This window comes from Dromiciops gliroides, chromosome 1 (genome assembly GCF_019393635.1).
Source record: "Dromiciops gliroides isolate mDroGli1 chromosome 1, mDroGli1.pri, whole genome shotgun sequence".
Classification (NCBI taxonomy): Eukaryota; Metazoa; Chordata; class Mammalia; order Microbiotheria; family Microbiotheriidae; genus Dromiciops; species Dromiciops gliroides.
Window position 1 is genome coordinate 333,183,544 of NC_057861.1, and position 22,089 is coordinate 333,205,632.

Genomic DNA, 22,089 nt, shown 5'->3' on the forward strand with positions numbered 1-22,089 from the left:
TTTCATTTAAACTTCTAAAAGAAAGTGAGATTGGTAGTGACTTACATGATGTTAGAAAAGAAAATGGAAAATTTATAGATGTTTTATCAACTAAGCCTTGGGCTTCAGTAGCCAAAGAAAGAGTTCAAGTGATATACACATTGACAAAAATTCTCATTTTTTGGGTTGTGTCTAACATTGGTTAGAGACAGTAGGAAATTCCTGACCATTTCACATATCACTGGAGCCCTGGATAGAATGTTGGGCCTGGAGTCAAAAAAACCTGAGTTCAAAACCGGCCAAAGACATTTACTAGCTATGTGACCCTGGGAAAGGCACTTAACTTCTGTTTGCCTCAGTTTCCTCAACTGTAAAATGGGGATAATAATAGCATTTACATTACAGGGTTTTTGTGAAGGTCAAACGAGATAATATTTGTCAAAGCACAAAGGCACAGTGCAGCTAGATGTACATGGATAGAGTGCCGAGCCTGGAGTCAGCAAGACCTCATCTTCCTGAATGAAAATCTGGCTTCAGACACTTACGTGCTGTGTGACTTTGGGCAAATCACCTAACTCTGTTTGTCTCAGTTCCTCATGTGTAAAATGAGCTAGAGAAGTAAATGGCAAATCACTCCAATATCTTTGTCAAGAGAACCCCCAAAATGGGGTCATGAAGAGTTGGACACAACTGAAAAACGACTGAACCACAATTAGCACAGTGCCTGTTATGTAGTGGGCACTCTCTATATGCTTATTCCCTGCCCCATTACTCTTGGAACTTGCCTTCTTATCTCATGAGGAACCCAGGATGTTCCTTAACATACTGATTCTTACTTTGACACGAACCGGCACAATTACAGTACAATAAAATAGTTTCCCTCTCCCAGTCCCTCCCAAATAAACTTAAACTTCACAATATTCTTATTAAAAATAAATCTGAGAATGAGGTTATCAAAACAACCAGACTCGGGTAGTAATGAAGTAACAGAGTCCCCAACTCCAATAATATTGTTGGCTGGGAGGAAAGTCACTTTTACAGAACACTTAAACTAAGCTTTTGCTACCTGCTTAGGAGCAAGCTTCATACCCAGAATGAGGATCACTGTTATTCTCTCCATTTATGAACAGCAGATGAAGCAACATGTCTATGTAACTTATTCGGCCTTTTTTAAAAATCAGGTACACTGTTAACATTCTATAGGGAAAGTACTCATTTTTTTATGAGCAGTGTTTTCCTTACCAAATATCTGTCACACTGGTCTGAGGCTTTCTTTTGGGTATGTGCTATCCAGATATTCAGCATCCACATTTCCTGTTCATTGCCATTTGACTAAGTCATTACTTAAAAAACTTCTCTTCTGTACACATGAAATGAAAAAAAATCTGGCTAAAAGTATGTAGAAAGGACATCATTCATGGAGAGATGGTATACTTTAAAACTATCTAATACTAAGAAAATTCTATCCTCAGTACCCTACTCAATAAACTCTAGTCGCTCCCTATTACCTCCAGGATAAAATATAAAATGCTCTGGTTAATTTAAAGCCCTTCATAACCTGGTCTCCACCTACCTTTCCAGACTTCTTACACTTTATAACTCCCCACCTACCACCCATGCAACAAGTACTTTTCCACCCATGAAACTGGTCTCTTTGGTTATCCTTGAACAAGACCCTCCATCTCCTGACTGAAGTTTTTTACTAGCCATCCTCTATGCTTGGCATGCTTTCCCTCCTCGTCTTTGTCTCCTTGCTTCCCTGGTTTCCTCCAAATCCCAGCTAAAATCTCACCTTTTATAGGAAGTGTTTCCCCGCCTTCCCTAATCTTTCTACCTTTCCTCTGTTGATTATTTCCAATTGTTCCTGTAAATGGCTTTGTTTGTATGCGGTGGCATATTTCTACAGAGTAGCATAATGATTCCACTAGATTGTGAATTAGAGAGCAGAAACTACTAGCTTTTGAGTTTCTTTATATTCTCAGGCTTAGGACAGTGCCTGGTACATAGTAGGTACTTAATAAACGTTTGCTGACTGACTGAAGGCTTTTTAACTTTCATATATTCATACTAAATTTTTTTAAAAACAAAAAAACAAATAGCCACGAGTCTAAGATAGCATTCATTGTTAAGATTCTCCAAATCCCATTTCTTCAAAATCTTTGGGACAAAGCTGTATTCCCTGAAATGATGGACTTCAGTAGAAAATCAGTTAATTTGGTCCACTGTGTAGGGGGAAGAATGATATTTTAAGGTGGACTAGGACTTGCTATTAAGCAAAGAGGAGAGTTGAACTCTGGGAAGGAACGTCAGTTTCGTTGGTGGTTCATAATTTAATCAATTCCCATCATTGTATAAAATATTTTCCTTCCATAAGTCTACAAGTTCCATTTTTGGTTTCTTTTTTTATGAGAAAGTGTTATTCCACTCACTACGGAGTGCTTTCTGTTGTCTCAAGGATCAAACGTCATCCTGCTTTGGCCTTTCATCACCAGGACCCTTCCTACCCTTCTAGTTTTCTTACATTTTACATCCCTTCGTGTATCCTGCCATCCAGTGATGCTGGCCTACTCCTGACTGAGGGGTTTTCACTGTTTGTTTGCCATGCCTGAGACTCTCTGCTTCCTCATCTCTGCCTCTTAGCTTCCTTGGCTGGCTTCAAAGATTTCCTTCAAATCCCAGCTAAAATTCTACCTTTTGCAGGAAGCCTTTCCCACTCCCCTTCATCTCAGTGCCTTGCTCCTCAGACAGCCTGCTGTACATATCTTGTTTGTACATCCTGTTTGCATATTGACTCTCTTATTAGAGTCAGTGTTCCTTGAGAGGAAGAACTATTTGTTTGTTTGTTTTTATTGTTATGTTGTTGTTGTTTGTATCCCGAACACTCAGCCTACTGCTTGGCCCAAAGCAGGCCTTTAATAAATGCTAGTTTATGGACTTAGTTTTTGTTGGAGTCATGCTTTTACTGTTAGGAGTGCTCTTTCCAAGGGCAGCTAGGTGGCGCAGTGGATAAGGCACTGGCCCTGGATTCAGGAGTACCTGAGTTCAAATCCAGCCTCAGACACTTGACACTTACTAGCAGTGTGACCCTGGGCAAGTCACTTAACCTTCATTGCCCTGCCAAAAAAAAAAAATAAAAGGAAAAGGAGTGCTCTTTCCAGACATGGATATCATGGTGCTTTTACTGTTTATTGCATGTGTGTTGGTAAGATACCATGGAGGGTTTCTGTACCCCCTACCAGCCCACAAGCAATAAATATATGCAGTGGTTCCAAGCATTAATTTCTAAAAATACCCATTCTGGAACAAACTATTGGAGAGGAAACTTGGAGATGGTAAGTTGCACTCTTTACTACACTGTAATTCAGTCATAAAAGATGGAAAATACCACTTTATATCTATCCTTTAAGAATTTGTTTCTACTGTTGAGCTATCTTCTCTCAGACCTGGGAGCTTCTCTTATACTCTTTACCAAAAGCAAAGCCAAAATTAATATCTGCAAGGCTTCAATTCAATCTTATGATCTCACTGAAGGTTTCTAAAGAACTGAACAGGTTGTGAAGGAGACGAAGTTTATTCGAACTGGTGTTAATTAGGCAAGATGTTAAGGAAATTTTGAAAGAAACAGAGAGGAAATGATTTGAAAAGTCAGTAAAGGGCAAAAAAAAAATTCTCATGGTTCCTCCAATCTGTCAGATTGCTATATCTATGGGTAAATGAAAAAGAAAAAGAATCTCTTGATTTTCCTCATCCATGTGGGGAATGGAGCAGCAAAAGGAATAGCACCTGGATTAACAAAGGCAGAAATGTCAATCATATTACAAGCCACTTAAATGGACTTGTAAATGTAGAGGCATGCAGGACTGTACCCAATGTTCTAGAAGTGATTCTGAAACACTTTTAAGCCTTTTTAAAGGTTTAAAATTGGGCAGACTGTCAGGGGTAAATCAGAGAAACAACTTATAATTTGTGTAAAAAGGGTCATCTTCGGCTGGCTGAAAAAAAAGGGGTGGGGGAGGACTGATGCTCTAACAGGGCTGCCTCTGGCTTTTTAAGTCACTACCTCATTTCAGACAACAATTACCTTCCAATAGTTTGGCCCAGCTGTGCCCTTCTATTTGCTCCTGTTTGTCATTAAGTGCTTGTGTAGTATTTGTTCTCATTCTATAGCATTTATGCAAGAAGCCAGCGATGCAAGCTCCCTAGCCTGTGATTCTTCCCACAGATAATAGAGAATAAATTGCAATTAGATTTTGGTAATTGTATATAATTAACTCAAAATGAGCTGTTAATTATAAAAAAATATGTTTTCAGTTCCTGATTATATCATTTATTTTAGTTCCAAATTCTTAATGCCTCACTTGAGTAAGTTTAATATTTTAAATACACTGAGTATTTTTTAATACTAAGATAATTTAAATTTCCAGATAAACAAAATTCAGTTTAAAATTAAGTTTCATCTTGGGAGTTCCTCTGGCAAACTCAAACAGCTTGAAAGGTAAAAAGAGGGTCATTTCCACAACAATTCTTGATTGTATTTTCCAAAACCACTAGCACTTTGTATTTAAACAATTCGACCAAGTTCTTTAATAAAAGATCCAGACTGTTTGGGGCTGTACAGTATTCCCTTTTGTCCCATCACTAGCTCTCCTTGGGATATCTAAGACAACACAATTTCTACAGCCAACTGTATAAAGGAGACAAATGGACTTGTCGCCTTTGCCTTTTCTAGCCTTACATTAGATTAAATAATTTAAGCAGCCTTGAGTGAGTAACTTTAGTGAAAAGAAGACAGAAGATGGGAAACACCCTTTCCAATGGTTGTCTGTCAGACTTTAGAAGTAGCTGACAGAGTGTCTTGAACTGCTATGATGCAGATTAACATTGAAAAAGCACTATGGTCTATCAAGGGTATATTAAAATCACCGCCACCACCTTGCATCTTAATCTGTTGGGAATTTGAAATCTGTATATGATTTTACCTTATTTCTGAGGTCATTATTTGGGTTAGGAACATAAATGTTCAGCAGATACACCTAAATCTTTCTGGCCAATTCCATGTGTTGCAGACTTGTCTGGTATTGTCCAAGGTCTGTCTTGTTTATCTGGCTCAGATAAAGAAAGGGTCATCAAGTTTTGAGAGGTAAAAAAAGAAAGTGATTCTACTTAGCTGTAGCACTGCAGCTAAAAAATGGTCAATCTGACAGAAGTGATGTTGTCAATTTCAAAGGACAAGAGGAGAATAGAAAGAACAAAGATCTGCTGCTTTAAGGGCTCCGCTATCTCATGCATGGTACAGTGCTCATACAGCCAGTGTCAAATAAGCGTAGTAGAACCTTGGGACAACAGGTACACCCACTGAGGCCTGTCTCCAAGGCTGCTATGACCAGCATTTTAAGTCCACTTGTACCTGCCCCTTTTTCCTTGTTGGAAAAAGAGGATAAACAGTATAAAATGAACTGTTTGTGGAGACAGATTACAATACTAACTTGTTTTGATCAAGTATTGTGTCACATTTCCCCTTCACTCCTCCATAAGACTTGAGAATAAAGTATCTACAGCATCCTTGAAAGTTTAAGGCAGTATGAGTTGTACATCAGCTAAGGTTCAAGTGCAGAAAGAAAGAAATGATTCTATGCTCAAATGTTTTTATATGCATGTATATTTGATAACTACATCTCAAATATTCAAATCATTTATTAACTGCCCCTTTTTAATGACCTCAGCTTTATTACTGTAAACATAACTTTCCAGAGTATCTGGGCTCATATCGGCTGAAATGAAAAAGGACTTCCTCCTAATGTGCCTTTCTCAAGAGTTCCTCACAAGTAATGGCTCTGCCATCAAACTAAAGATTCATCACAGAGGTAATACTACATAATCTTTCCTCTTGGGAATTGAGAAGTGGGTTCCTTTATATAAGACTACAGAACCATCAAAATGTAGACTTAGCTTCTTAGCATTTTGAAGTCTAAGAGGGGAAAAAAAAAGATCTTCAAAAAGTATTTGATGTGTTTTTAAGACATTTTCTACATATTAGAAACACATATGACTGGGAATCTTTCTTAGCAGTGGAAAAGGATTCCAAACTATTAGTGAGTTGGTTTAAAAATAAATCAATGCCAATTTATGATTTGCACAGTGAAAGAAAACACATAAGGAAATAAAAACAATAATTTGGAGGGAAAGTCAAAAAAAAAAAAAGAAAGAAAGAGATAGATGGAATGTAGGAAGCATTTCTGCAGCCTCCAGGGATTACCTTAGTCCTGTGCCAATTCCATTCATTGAAAGATTTGGTTCTTGGGTTTTACTGAGTGTTTCATCAATGGCAGTTTCTCTTGAATTAAATGCAGCCTGGCTTTTTAACCTGGAAAGATGGATATAGTGAGTTCCTAAACCTGTGAACACAGAGGAGCTAGAAACCCTTAGAAGGTTTTAATCTGATTCTGAGTTATAAGAAATTAATCTCTATCAAATTAGTTACAAAATATATCATAAATTCATATACACACAATGCTGGCCTTTATGTCCAAGAAAAGAGCATGGGGGAAGATCCCTGAAAAACTAAATTGTGGATAATCTCAGAGGATATAAAGTCTGGTTTCTAGAAATTTAAGGCTTCATAGACATGGAGTGCTGTGGCGTAGGTTATCAACAATATGGAAGAGAATAGGAGCAGCTACGTGGCGCAGTGGATAGAGCACCAGCCCTGGATTCAGGAGGACCTGAGTTCAAATCCAGCCTCGGACACCTGACACCTACTTGCTATGTGACCCTGGGCAAGTCACTTAACCACAATTGCCTCCCCCCCCCCAAAAAAAGGGAAGAGAATATTAGAAGTACCTTATAGGAGGAGAAAATAGATAATAATAAATAATACTTAACATTGATATAGTACTTTAAGGCTGCCCTTAAAGTACTATATATTTCCTTCCAAGTACTTCATAGGTACTATTTCATTTGATTCTGGACCCAGATGGCTCTGGATGAGAGAGTGAGGTTGGTAACCTTGCACAGCCCTCCCTCACTTAAATCCAATTCAGTGCAAGTCAAGACATCACCCTGATGTCATGGTCCTCTTCGGGAACAACAACCACAAAAACCCCCAGTAATATGTTAAATAATAAGGAAGAGGTGTTTGCTAACTACATGCTTAAGACCTTCCCCTGAGCAACAGTGAGCAAATTTCACTGGCATTGAAAACTTTGGCAGGAATCTGCTAATTGTCAATAAAATATAGCTGGATAGGCCAAGGTTCTAATGAGAAAAGGTGGAAATCCTGACAAAAACAAGTAAAGACATACTCAAGGATCCTTGCAGCAACTGATCCCTCACGGTGGCATATACAGACATGGTTTTGTGACATTGCATGCCCTGTCCCCTGCTCAGTTCTAGATGACAAAATACCAGGAAATAGGCCACTCAGGTCAATGGCCTAGGAACTCCTGTTCCCAACTTCTCCCTCACAAATACCATTGTCTAGCAAGAGCTTTACCTCCATACTAGGTCTATAACTCAATGACTCACTTTTTCACTTGGCACCATAAAAGGAAGGAATCACTCTCATTCAACTGTTATCAAACTCAAGCACTCATTTTTCCTTCACCACAAATTCTAATTCTTTATTCATGCTTCCTATTTGCAGGTCAATCTCTAATAATAATGATAGTGATCAAAATAATATTTGATATAGCATTTTTTGGCTTGCAAAGCATTTTAAGTATGTTCATTCATTTAACCCTCACAACAGTCCTGTATGGGAGGTACTGTTATTATCCCCATTTTATAGATGAGGTAACTGAGATAAACAGAGGTTAAGTGACTTTTCCAGGGTCCTAACTAGCAAATGTCTGATGCAAGATTAGAACTCTGTGCTCTATCTACTGTGCCACCTAATACCTGAGCAACACCAGTGATACTATGTCCTAATATTCATAAAAAACATGTGCAATAATGGGCACCTATTTCTCCTTGAGATCCCTGTGGCTGTTCCCTCTAGTTTGGGCACATATTATCTACTGTTCATGACAAACAAGTATTTGCCTCACATTTTAACCAAAAGATTATGAGGGGCAGGTAGGTGGCGCAGTGGATAGAGCACCGGCCCTGGAGTCAGGAGTACCCGAGTTCAAATCCGGCCTCAGACACTTAACACTTACTAGCTGTGTGACCCTGGGCAAGTCACTTAACCCCAATTGCCTCACTAAAAAAAAAAAAAAAAAAAATTACGAGAACAACATAATCCAGTGGAAACAGTGTTGGATTGGGAAGCCGAAGGTCTGGCTCCACTACTCATTGCCCTGTGGCCTTGGGAAAAACACTTAAATTTTCTGAGTCTTGGCTTCCTCACCTGTGAATTAAGGAGACTGGATTAAAGGAATTCTAAAGTCACTCCTACCTCTAAATATATGATGCCTTTGATCCTATGAACTACCAACAAGAATAACAATTATTATAATGATAATAGCAACCATAGCATTTCTGTAGTACCCACTATATGCAAGATATTGCGAAGGGCTGCACAAATATTTCATTTGGTCCTCACAACACAGGAAGGTAGATGCTATTATTATACCCATTCTACAGATGAAAAAACTGGGGCAAGCAGAGGTTAAGTGTCCTGTCCAAGGTCACTCAGATCTTGACTCCAAGCCCAGTGTTCTATCCACTGCATCTCTGAGCTACCTTCTAAAGAAGACTGAGGATTTTGCTTTCATCAAATATGAAGGGCAGTGAGATTTTTGCAATGACCTGAAGAGAGTAGACAATACTTTATTTCTATCAGTGACTAGTAATAGCTACAAATGTACTAAGTCAAGGCAGAGAAGGTGAAAGGGATCAAAGAAAATCTCTATCAGTCATTGGATAGAATGAAGTGTTCCTTGAAAGGAATGAAAGAAGTACTTTAAAGAGAAATCAAAAAGGAAAAGTAGAAGAGAAATACAAGAATCCTAACTGTGTCAGGAGGCTGGAAGGCAGAAGAATGTAACCAAAAAAAAAAAAGGAAGGAGAGAAGGACTTTTGAAAATTTAAAGTTATATAACAGACATGAGATTTCTTATAAGAAATGGAGCTTTGCTCTAAGGAAGAATCAGCTTCTTTTCAAAGAAATGATGCAAATATAAGGTTTCATCAGAAGAAAAATCATTGAATTAGTGATACAATGGTAAGAGCAAGAAAGAACTAGTAACGATGGTTGTCAATTTCTTTGTAAGGGGTAGCAAGGAAGCCATTTGTTGACATGGTATACACAGAGAGGTTGCTATCTTAACTAGGCATGAACCTGATAAAACATAGAGAATGTTTCAAAACTTGTTAAACCTAAAGACTACCATGACTCTTGGTGATTAATACAGGGGCCAATGGCACTGCTGGAAGGAAGTGAAAAAAATGTCAGAAATAATCAAGTCCTAAACAAAAAACTGAATACCACACGTGGCATTTTCATCGCTGGTCTAATTGAAGACTGAGGCTTAAGAAGAAAAAAGGTAGATTTAGGAAGTGACCAGGTGATTAAGAAAACAATGTCTGAGAGTAGCATTTAGATCTTTAGATTATAGTTTAAAATACAGGAATGACAGGCCCTTAGCCACAGATAGAGATAATGAGAGATGGTAAACATAGATTTAATTTAGCATCACATGGAAATATCAGACTAAACAGATCAATTACAAAAGTTAATTTTCAAAAGAACTGGTTATTTTATTATTAAATATAAGCTTATTACATAAAATATTAAAAGGATGGTTGTTGATCATACAAAAAAGTAGTAGTGATAACAAATAATCAACAGGATTTCACCCAGAAGATGAAATGTCAGACTAATTTTATTTCCTTTTTAAATAGGAGGAAAATGCTGGTGGTATTACTTACATGGGTTTTAGCAAAGCCTTTGCCAAAGTCTATCATATTATTCTCATGGAAAAGATTGGCAAGATATGGGCTAGATAATAGTCCAATTGAGTTCAATCTGAACTTCCTGAATGGAAAGATCCAAAGAGTAGTTATTAATGTTCAATGCTATCCTGGAAGGAATTTTCTAGGAGTGCGGCCATGGGAGCTTTGATTTGCCCCATGCTGTTGTTATTTTTATTAATGACTTGGGCAAAAGCATAGGTAGTATGCTTAGCAAATTTTCAGTAGATCCAAATCTGGAAAGGAAACTAATACACTAGATGATAGAGTAACATTTTAAAAAGATATCAAAGGGCCAACTCTAATAGGATGAAATTTAATAGGAAAATCACAAAGTCTTATATTTGGGTTATAAAAATCAAATTTGGGGAAAGCAAATACTTTGGGAGTTGAGCTGTAAAAGGAGAGAATCTTAAAATGACGGACAAAAGCCATTAGTATAAGGAGAATTAACACTTAAGAAAACTATTGTTCAGCCATTTTTGAGTCTTTGTCTGATTCTTAATGACCCCATTTGGGGTTTTCTTGGCAAAGACATTGGAGTAGTTTGCCATTTCCTTCTCCAGCTCATTTTATAGATGAAGAAACTGTGGCAAACAGGGTCAAGTGACTTGCCCAGGGTCACACATAGCTAGTAAGTATCTGAGGCCAGATTTTAACTCAGTCTTCTTGATTCTCAGCCGAGTTCTAGAGAACTGCACCATCCAGCTGCCCCAATTAAGAAAATAGTACAGTTTTTTTAAAAGTGCATCTGAGAATGAAATAAATAATTCAAGTGGACTTTACTGAGGTAAGAAAGGAATTAGAAGACCAGAGGTAAGAAAAATTTTTAATGAAGTTCTTTGGGAGGGAGTTTGTTAAAGCAGGGACAGTAACAATTAGAGTGGAGTCTGAATGTGGAATATATTGTACAAGTTTCATTGGATGAATTGGATATACCTTATGATTGGATAAGTACAACTTTATAAGCTTTTACAAGTATTCTACAGGACAGACATATATAATCTACGTAGTATTTTTGTTTATATATTTCCTCAATGTAAATATACTTCCTGAATCACAAGCTTCCACTTTTGACTTTATATTCTTACTTTCCTCTGTGCAATATATTCTTTATTCCACTGAAACTATACAACTGCCTCTATATTGTCTACCACACTTCCATTTCAACACCTTGGCTCAAGCTATTTTCTATGTCTAGTATGCCTTTTCTTCATCTGTTAAATTCTTACTCATCCTTTAAAATCCCACTCATACATCAAAATCCCTCAAGAAATCCTTCTTGATCCCTCTGGTTATTAAATATTTTACCATTCAAACCTTACATAACACTGTTTTGTAACTCTCTAATAAACTTTTCAGGGAATGTTATGTATTACAGCTACCTTGTGTTGGTATCTAATCTTCCAACTAGACTGTAAGCTCCTTGAAAGTAGGGGCTCATCTTGTTCAAATATTGTATCTACTCCAGCCCCTAGTTCAGTGTTCTGAACAAAGTAGGTGCTTAATAAATGCTTATTGTGAGCTTTGTGACTCCAAACTGCAAAGGCTCTTCTTCTATGGCAGCATAATTTCCTAAGTATCATATAGTATTAATATACCAAGAGTTACACTCTGCTGCTAGGCAGCTGATTAATTTAAGCAAATACTAAAGAAGGCAAGATAACCTTTAAAATTTTCTAAAGAGGATAGGGAGTTTATTCAGTAGTAACAGTCAGTATACAGGTCCAGCAATGCCAACCCCTCAAGGGAGTTACTTGTCTACACAATTGTTATAGGAACAGATTTATTCTGCCACATGTTCTTCAGTGTATAGGGACTAATGAGAAGAACAGAATGAGAAGAATAACTTTGACAACAGGACTCACCGACTATAATCCAGCCGGGACTGGTGTAGCTGCTGCTGTTTCAATAGGAGTTTTGTTTCCTGTTGGGCCAGCAGATGCTGCAGGCGCTCCTTTTCAATCTCCAGCTCCATTTTCTGAAGGAGAAGTTGATTCCTCCTCTCAACTGACATCTGCTTTTTGTCATCCATTTCCTCAGGCTCTAATGTCACTGGTGCACGTAGCATAGGTGTCCAAGAAAGCTCACAATAATTGCATGATTCCTGATGATGTGTCCTGGGATGCTGTTTGGTCATTCTTGCCTGATGGTTCTCATGAACGTGATCTTCATTTTCAGGATGACTGTGAACACAGCAGTGACCACCTAGGTAAGGCTGGGAGTGTGAAAATTCCTTAAATCTCATATTATCTGGTGAGGCTCTCTCTGTCAGAATTGAGCCCATTAGCTTTGCTCCTGGGGACTTGTGGTTACATGTTCTTGCCTCTGCTTGTTCCCTATTCAGACCATCCTGGGAAAGATGAAGGGCTGTTATCCTGGGAGAATAATTCCTGAAGTGCAGATTTGTTTCTGAAGCCGAACTCTGGTTTGCAAATTTAGGTTCATTCTTGTTTTGATAGGTTTTTGAACTTCTGAGGTTCCTATAGGAAGCATTTTGTTCCTGATGTGGTGAATTGGGATAGTCCTTCCTGATGGATACCTGCAAAGAAATAAAAAATTGTATTTCAATTAAAGATCTAATAAAGTAATTTTTTTCTCCATGGCCTTCCAGAAAGCGATAAGACAATCTGCTCAATCAAAGTTGCTTTGAATCAGTCTGTTGACTCATGATGATGGCATTCACATAAGTGAGAAGATATGTTCCTGTCAGGGTTAAAACAATTACTGAGCAATATGCACTTCAATATATCTCACCAATGATGATAAAAATAAGAAGAGTTTGCAGACAGTAACTTTAATATAAACAGTATCATTGGAGTTGTGAATAGTCTAAGGTTATGTAAAATCAACTGGGAGAGTAGAAGAAACATTAAATATTAATGTCTTAAAATGCTTAATTTTCAATACAGAGCCAAGAAATCCATTCACCTGCTATAAATACCTTTAGATTGGCCATTACACAGCATGAGATTTGATGTAAACCATTTCATCTTGTACTGAGTGGGATATTACTTAATGCTGGAAATTTGATGAGAAATTTTCAAAATATCTTTACGGAACACAGATCAAAATGGCTACTTTCCACAAAATATGTTTTTTAAACAAAATCTATCATTTAAATACAAAATATGTTTAAATTCAGCCATATATGCAAGTGATTTTTCAATTAAGGTGTCCAAGTTATTACATTCTTATAAAATTTAGACAGAACACAAACAGCTATGATTTAAACGTTTTGGGCCAATACAAAGGGAACTTTCCTAGCATTTTCTTTATGGCTCTTCTGTGAGAGACATCAAAGCCTTGAGTGTACTAGGGAACAACTTTCCTCACCCTAGGAAGAGTGGCTTAGGAAGAATAATTTCAACAGATCAATGCCTCATTGTACCCTCAGAATACTGGGCTTATTGAAAACATTTCAGAAAGAAACCAAATCTCAGCACTCAGTCAAAAAAACCACATTTGATTTAATGGCAATGGTAATGGTAATAACCACTTATTATTATTTATGAATGTAAACACTTTCATATGATATAATAGGAAAAAAAAGATGAATTGTAAAACAGTTTCCTTAAACTCTCAGGTTTAATTTTTGTTTGACCAGGCATATAATTTGGAAAAGGCATAAGCTATCTGGTGTTGGTCAGATTTGTCTAAGTGTAGACCTCTATTACATCTAAACTTCCCCTCAATTTAACCTATGCACACAGAGAGGGACAAAAGGTTTTTTTTAAGTAGAGCTGTAAGTCTATTTCCTGCTTTTAATCCTGCCTGGGAATGTTATGGAGGAGAATAAGAGGAAAACATTAAATAGACTTCAAACAAGAGAAATAACTCAAGTATCCCTCAAAGCTTTCTCTCTTATTCTGACTCTTTTCTATTGCTCTAGGCCTGTCTTTAGACCACCTTTTTTATTCATTCTTTTTGTTCTGTTAACTTTTTTCCTTTTTTAATCTAGCAACGACTCTTCCTCATCCCTTAGAACTTGTCTCCACTTAACCTATTGTCCTTTCTTCACTGAAGAAGAGGTAGAGAAGAGGTAGATTTCCTTCTTACAAGAGTTAACCCTTCTACCAGTACCCTTGATTTTCATCCTGATGCTCAACCTTTTCCAGAACCTTGTTAAATCAATCTTCTCTTTCTTGTACATTTTAATCATTCCATATTCATTATTCTTCCTTCATCTTACATGTCACCCTCATTATAAACAACAGGAACAATAATGATCTTCAATCACTACCACTACTGCTTGAGCTTCTGAATTTTATTTATTTATTTAGGATTTTCCCCAAGTTATATGTAAAAACAAATTTTCACATCGATTTTTTAAAACTTTGTGTCCCAAATTCTCTTCCTCCTTTCCTCCCCACCCCATCTAAATAACTTAAGAAATTCAATATAAGTTATATATATGCAGTCATACAAAACATTTCCACATTAGAACAAAAAAATTATACTTCAATCTGTATTCAGATATCAGTTCTTTCTCTGTAAATGTACTGCATTTTTCATAAGTCCTTCTGATAGCATCCTGCTCATCATTTCTTATAGTACAATAGTGTTCCATTCTAATTTCATCCTACAATTTGTTCAGCCATTCCCCAATTGATGGGCATCACACCAATTTCGAATTCAACTTTTTTTTTAACTACTTGAGCTTTTGACCCATCTCTCCCTCCTTTTCACTGACAAATGTCTTGAGAGGGTAGCTATACAGAGAAACAAGAAGAGGAGTAAGGTGGTAAAAATGGAAAGAGGACTGAATTTGGAGGAGAAAAAGTGAATTCAAATTCTGACTGTGGCCCTTCCTTCCTATGTGGCCTGGGGTAATTTCTTTCTTCTCTCTCGCTTTCAGTTTTTGAGATATCTAGTGTATTTTAATGACTTTTAAGGTCTTACTATCTCTAAAGTTTTGATTAGAAAGCATGAGGGACAAAATTTAATATTCTTTTAAAAAATGTACATATTTTAATACTAGAAAATTCTACTCTACAAAGTTATATATTTATTTTGTGTTATATCAAATCACATGCTTAGAGTCAAGGCTCAAAACCTCAGGTATATAGTAATAAACAGGGATTAAAAATTTCAAATTTTGCCTAGAATGTAAAAAGCTCTGTCTACACCATACCTTTATGTTCTTATCTCACACTCTTTAACCCCTTGTAATATGCTTCTACCATGATCACTTTACTCAAAAACAATGATTCAATTCCATTCTATTCCAATCAATAATCATTTATTAAGTGGTTGCCATGTGAAAGGCACTGTCCTAGGGCTGGGAATACAAGAACAAAACAAAACAGCAACAAAAAAGTAACAGCTTTCAAGGATCTTATATTCTACTGGGGGAATACAACCTGTAAATGGGAAAGTAAATATAAAATAATTTGACTATGAATAAAGCACTAACAACTATGCAGATCAGGAAAGACCTTTCTGTCAGAGACTGAACCTCTGTTCAGCCTTGAAAGAGGCTAAGGATTCTAAGAGAGGAAAAAAAAGAAGGAATGCATTGAATACATTTAAGATAACCAGTGCAAAGATGGCCAAGAGGGAAATGGAATGTCCACTTTGTGAAACTTAATGCAGAAAGTAGGTTAATGTGGCTGAGACAAAGTGTATGAGGAAGTGTAATATAGATTAATTCTGGAAATGCAAGCTAGAGACAGATTGTGAAGAGGTGTAAATGATAAACTGAGCAGTTTGTTTATCCTAAAGTCAGCAGGGCACCAGAGAAGAGTCTTAGTCAGGGGAGTGACATGGTCTGACCTGTTGGAGGAACAAAGAATGTCGGGTCTGGGAAAACAAAGATTTATGGGGGACACTGTATTTGAAGGGTTGTTATATGGAAGAAGGATCAGAGTTAATCTTTTTGAACCAAGAAAGAAACAATTGGGGGTGGGGATAGGGAGGGAAATGTTGCAAAGAAATCAATTTACATGTGATGTCCTATTAATAATCAAAGAAGTCCAAAAGTAGCATAAGCTTCCTTGAAACTTCCCCCCGGTGAGTTTCCTTCTCTTTGGGTATCATCAAGAAGAGGTTAGATGGGGGCAGCTAGGTGGCGCAGTGGATAGAACACTGGCCCTGGAGTCAGGAGGACGTGAGTTCAAATCCGGCCTCAGACACTTGACACTTACTAGCTGTGTGACCCTGGGCAAGTCACTTAACCCCCATTGCCTCACCAAAAAGAAGGAAGAAGTAGTAGTAGTAGTAGTAGTAGTAGTAGTAGTAGTAGTAGAGGTTAGATGACCCAATAGAGATCAGAGAATGAGGCAAAGGACCCATCTATACAAACCTATTATAGCAGTTCTTTTCAGGTGGCAAAGAATTAAAAACTGATGGAGTGTCCATCAACTGGGGAATGGCTGAACAAGTTATGATATATACCCAGCACTGTTGTGCTAGAAGAAATACTGAAGAAGATGGTTTCAAAGGGAAGACTTGTATGAACTAATGGAAAGTGAAAGGACCATAATAAGGAGACTAATTTATACAATAATAACAGTATTGTAAAGACAATTTTGTAAGACTAGGGAAGTCTGAATAACATAATGACCAATCACAATTTCAGGAGACTCATGATAAAGTATGTCATCCATCTCCAGATAGAAAGGTGGACTCAAAGTACAGTTTGAGGCATATTTTTTATTGTTCATGGCCTGTGTGGAAATATGTTAGCTTGATTATACATGTCTGTAATAAGGTGTTTTTTTTCTTGCTTTCTCAATTGAAGGAGGAGGAGGTGGAAGGAGAAAAAAAGTAGACTAAAAAATAGAAAAAAAAATTTTTAATTAGAAACTGGAGAGACCCACTAGATATTTGGGGGGAGGGATTCTCCCTAGAAATTTAGTTCTGAAATGGAGGAGAATTATGGGATGATAGCCTGAGGAGCAAGAAGGGTGACATGAGAAATATTTAAGAAGAGGGATCCTCAGTATATTTGTAGGCAGCAGTGAAGGAGCTTGTATAGGAAGATAAATTCAAAAGACTTTTCTTATATTCTTCACCTTCTCCGACATCTCTGCAACAGTGAGGACTTTTGACCACTCCTTTCCTTCTTGAAACTCTACTCGGTTGGATTAATTGACATTTTTTTGGCTTTCTTTCTGTCTCTCGGATCACTCCTTTCCTGGATAGGTACTTCATAAAGGCTTGTTGACATACTGTCCCTACAAGAAGCTGTTTCCCAAGGCTCTATTCTCAGCTCTGTTCTCTTCTTTGTCTAGACTTTTTCCTTTTGTACTCTCATCCAATTCTACAGCTTTAAGCTGTTACATCTATGCTGGATCTTTTTCCTCATCTCTAGCCAGACATTTCTAAGTGCCTATTAGACATTCTCAGCCAGCTTGCTAGCTTAAAACATTTACAAAAAGGGTCTATTGTCTTCCCTCAAAAATTCTTCCTAACTTCCCAATTCTTCCCAACACCAATACTTGAAAACTCAGGATCGTCTTTGACACCTTCCTTTCCTTTATCCTCAAATCCACAATCAGTTGCTAACCCCTATTAATCGCACCATAGTCTATTTTCACTGCCATCACCTTAGTTCAGAATCTTCTCATCTGGATTATTACAACACCCTCCAAATTAATTTCCCCTATTTCCATCTGTGTATCCTATTCATAGTTATCAAATTATTCTTCTAATGTTCAAATCTGATCACATTTTTCCATTGCTCAAAAAATGTCAATTGTGTTTGATGGTCTAGTAAATAAAATTCAAATTACTCAGTCTAACATTCATATCCTTTCAAAATTAGGCGCCAATCTATGAATGTAGTCTTATTTTTTAAACTATTCTTCTCCAGTTGGACTAGATAACTCACTATTCCTTGACTGTATCCCATGTGTTATCATCTCTGTACCTTTGTTTACATAGTTCCCTATGTTTTGAATACTGTGCCCATTTCTCTTTCTCCCATGCTACATCAATATCCAAATGGTGAAACCCTATTATACATACCAACCTCCTCCATGAACCCATTACTGACATGTTTCTTCTTCCCCATGCCTCCTAATGTTATTTGGAACACTTACAATGTACCTATTTTCTATGCATATTATAGTCTATTCTTATTGTAGTTAGTTATCCAGACATCTCTGTGAATGGCTGGGTACTTAATGCTTGTTTCTTATAAATAAAGCCAATTCATAAACAACTATTCAAGAGAATTCATTTGATCAAAGTACATACAATTGTACCAGTGGTTGATGTCTGGGGACTTTCAACAGTATAGTTTCCTAGGCGCTCATCACACTAAAAGTATGAAATCATGTTAGAGAAGAAAGAAATGTCATTTTACCTAATACTATCTTTAGAGGATCAAATGATTTCAATGCTAACTTTTTAAAATAAACCAAACTGAATCAGAATAGGACATTTTGGAGACATGTCTTCTTTTGCTGTACATGATCATTTAGTGTTTTATTAAATGAGCTTTATTTCTATTTTTATTGTGCCCTTCCCTCCCCCCTCTACCAAAAAAAAGAGGCTGATTCAACTATTTCTTAAATCAAAGGCAGGTGTTTCTATTTGGTGATATGAAAGTAAATTATACAATGTCTATATTTTAGCAAAGCATTGGACAAAATTTATTATAAAAGGAGATCTTGTGGGGAAAAAAATTGAGATTTTCCTTACATGCTATAGTTAAGTAGATTCTAGAGTAGACTTTGAGAATGGTAACTAATAGCTCAATATCAGTTTGGAAAAATGTTAGTAATGGAATGTCCTAGGGTTCTGTCCTTTGTCAAAAGCTGCTTTATACTTTTATAAATGACTTGGATAAACACAGATTTGGCATGCTTCTCAAAAACTACAGGTGATGCAAAGCTAAGAGGGATAGCTAATTAACTTGGCCAATCAATAAATGAGTATATAGGGGCAGCTAGATGGCGCAGTGGATAGAGCACCGGCCCAGGATTCAGGAGTACCTGAGTTCAAATCCAGCCTCAGACACTTAACACTTACTAGCTGTGTGACCCTGGGCAAGTCACTTAACCCCAATTGCCTCACTTTAAAAAACAAAAATAAATGAGTATATAGTAAGAACCTATGATGTGCCAGATATTGTACTAGCTACTGAACAAAGCCAATGGCAAAAGAAAACAGCACAAATAACAAAGCCCCTTTCCTCCAGGAGCTTATATTCTATCAAGGGATATCTTAAGGCTCCAAAAAATCCTAACAGGCTAGAACACAGCCAAATCCAATCAGATGAAACTTAATAGGGACAAATGTATAATTTTAAACTTAAAAATAAATTTCATAATAAAAAAATGGAGGATGTCTACAAAAGATCTCAGCATTTTAGTAGGTCAGCTCAACAAGTCAACAGTGTGATACAGCAGGCAGAAAATCTAGGCTTTACTAAGACACAATGTTTTAGAACTAGGGAAATGACAAGACCACTGTTCTTTGTCCTGTCAGTATCTGGACAATTGTATTCAAGTTCTGGGGGCCACATTGTAGGAAGGTCAATGGAACATTGAACTATGTCTAAAGGAGAATGAATAGATAAATGATCAAAGTCCTCAAGATCAGATCATGTGAGGATCAATTGAAGAAACTTCTGGGATTGTTAGCCTGGGGAAGAAGAGACTCAGGGAAAATGTGATCTTTGTCTTCAAGTATTCAAAGGGCTCTTATGTAAAAAAGGTATTAGACTTGCTTTGCTTTTGCTTCAGTATTTTTACAGATATTCCAGAGAGGTAGATTTAGGCTTGTTGTAAAGAAAAACTGCCTAACAGAGCTATTCAGAAGTGGTATGGGTTACCTCAGGAAGTAGTAGAATCCTCATCATTATAATTCCTCAAGCACGATGCCACTTGATGCCTAAATTGTAAAGAGGATTCTTGTTCAGAAATGCTTGGGATTAGGCAGCCTCTGGGATCCCTTCCCACTCTAGATCCTATGATTCTAGTCATAAGGAGATACAGAGTTAGAAGGAAGATAACAAACTCAGTCTCAAACATGTTGAGTTTGAGGTGCAAGTAGACGACCTCTGTAGAAGAGGTATTTAAAGACTTGGCCATGAAAGAGAAGCCAAGGGACAGAGTATAAGGAAAAAGAAGGGCCTGGCCAAATCCTTTAGGAATTCAACATTAAGGGGTTACAAAGATGAGGAGTTCAGTGAAGCATAGTGAAGGCATAGTTAGAATGGTAGGAGGAGAATCAGGAGAATATGAGGGAAAGTATGAAGAGGTGATACTCAGTATCATATCCAGTATGAAGAAATGATACTCAGATACTCCATGGATCTGTGATCTTTTTAATGTGTATACTCTGTCTATTGATACAAACTACCAGCCTTCCATGCCTGCCTATCCTGTGCAATTCTTTTCCATGTCCTCAGATAAGTTTGCCATCAAGGGTCCATTAATTAGAATCGAATTAGGATGGGAGGGTCAAACTATGCCAAAAGATATAGAGAGGTCAGGGGAAATAATAACTGAAAAACAGTCCTAGAATCTGATGATTAGGTGTCCTTTGAGAGAGAAGTGGCTATCAAATACTAATTGCAAAGAGCTGAGGACACAGCAAGTTGTAAAGAAGAGAAAATGTCAGACCAGGTAAGTTTTTCAAGAAGTTTAGTCATGAAAGAAAAGAGATATATAAAAATACATTAACATTTTAAAACAGTAGTTCAAATATTATTATTCCCACTTACTAATGAGAAAACTAAGGCTCAGAAAACTCAACAGATTTATCTGAGGTCATTCAGTTGGTAAACGGCAGGCCAGGAATCAAAACCAGAACTTCTGATTCTAAATCCGTTGCTCTTTCCATCACCCAAAAAATGCTACTCTAAAATGACAGGAGGGTCATGGTGACTATGGAGAAAACAAAGTGACATTCATGATCACATTTAGAAAGATGGGGAAGCAGAAGAGAAAGAGAAAGGAGAAGAGGATTTAAGTAAGCTCCTAGTATTGTATTCTGAGCATAAGGAATTAGGTTATTTTATTAGAGGAGTTTAAGACAGATATTGCCTCTGGGACACATGGAAACCACAAATGGCCCTGATGAAACAGATGTGTGTTGCTCTCTGGAGCTGTTCCATGCTTTCTATATGGTATTTAAAGATATAACTTCCCTTAACTAAGGCTTAAACTAACAAAACAAAACTCAAACTGCTGCTTCTGGCATATGGAGTTAATATGATTTTATCAGATACAGAACACTAACAAAGTAACCAATAGATATTTAAGTAATTAAAAGCAATTTTTAAAGGGCTGAAGATGAGGAAGGAAAAATGGAGAACAATGAAGTCTTTTTACTGCAAAACCTGAAATCAAGACCACTAGTGTTGCCACTAAAGCCCCAATACTATCTGAAGATCCCATTGGATTTAGGGGTAATGTGTGCTTTCATCCATGTGGTACAACTATTCTGAAAAGATTCCTTACAGATAAGTAATATTCTCATTTATATGCATGTACTCCTTAGGTCATTTCAAAGAAGTCTTTCTTACTGTATGGTCTCTTCAGATGTGAAGAGGTAATATGAAAAATTGAGATTCTCTCAAAATACTAAAAGAGGCAAGATTCAGAGTTCTAAGGCCAAGTCTTCTCTCAAAAGTAAAGAAATGAAGGGTCACATAAATGTGTATTAAAATATCTCACTAAATTCTTAACCTCAGCTTTTTTAGTTGGGAATATATTGACTTCTATAAGATTTGAAAAAGCTAAATCTTCTAATTTATTATGCTTTTCTGAAAAAGATATTACTGGGGGCAGCTAGGTGGCACAGTGGATAAAGCACTGGCCCTGGATTCAGGAGGAACTGAGTTCAAATCTGGCCTCAGACACTTGACACTTACTAGTTGTATGACCTTGGGCAAGTCACTTAACCCTCATTGCCCTGACCAAAAAAAAAAAAAAGAAGAAGATATTACTAATCTCTGGTGATTCAATGCCAAACCATTTGCAAGTCTGAGAAAATACTAATTTGAAATGTATTGAAAGACAGCTTTATATGATGCATTCTTTCCTCATAAAGATAACACAAGAAACTGCATAGATTAGATATTCAAATGAATAAAATATGCCATTCATATTCTGATGCTGTTATTACTGATGATTATTATCATACTTGATTTTTGAAAGTGTGTATTTTGCATTGATTCTTGGTACATTGATAAAAAGAAAAAAAGGTCAATCCCTAATCAATGATATATGCACGCTCTTG

At 36.9% G+C, this 22,089-nt stretch overlaps 1 protein-coding gene across 1 annotated transcript in view; it reads right to left on the reverse strand.

The window, feature by feature from the left end:
• The window catches only part of KIAA1328 (KIAA1328 ortholog), a 465,758-nt gene that overhangs the window by 134,780 nt on the left and 308,889 nt on the right, over window positions 1-22,089 (reverse strand). Inside the window, exons 6-7 of the mRNA XM_043976482.1 lie at window positions 11,760-12,433; window positions 6,236-6,343 (exon numbers count right to left, since the gene is read on the reverse strand). Of these exons, the coding sequence (XP_043832417.1) occupies window positions 6,236-6,343; window positions 11,760-12,433 (782 nt within the window). The remainder of the gene's footprint in view (window positions 1-6,235; window positions 6,344-11,759; window positions 12,434-22,089) is intronic.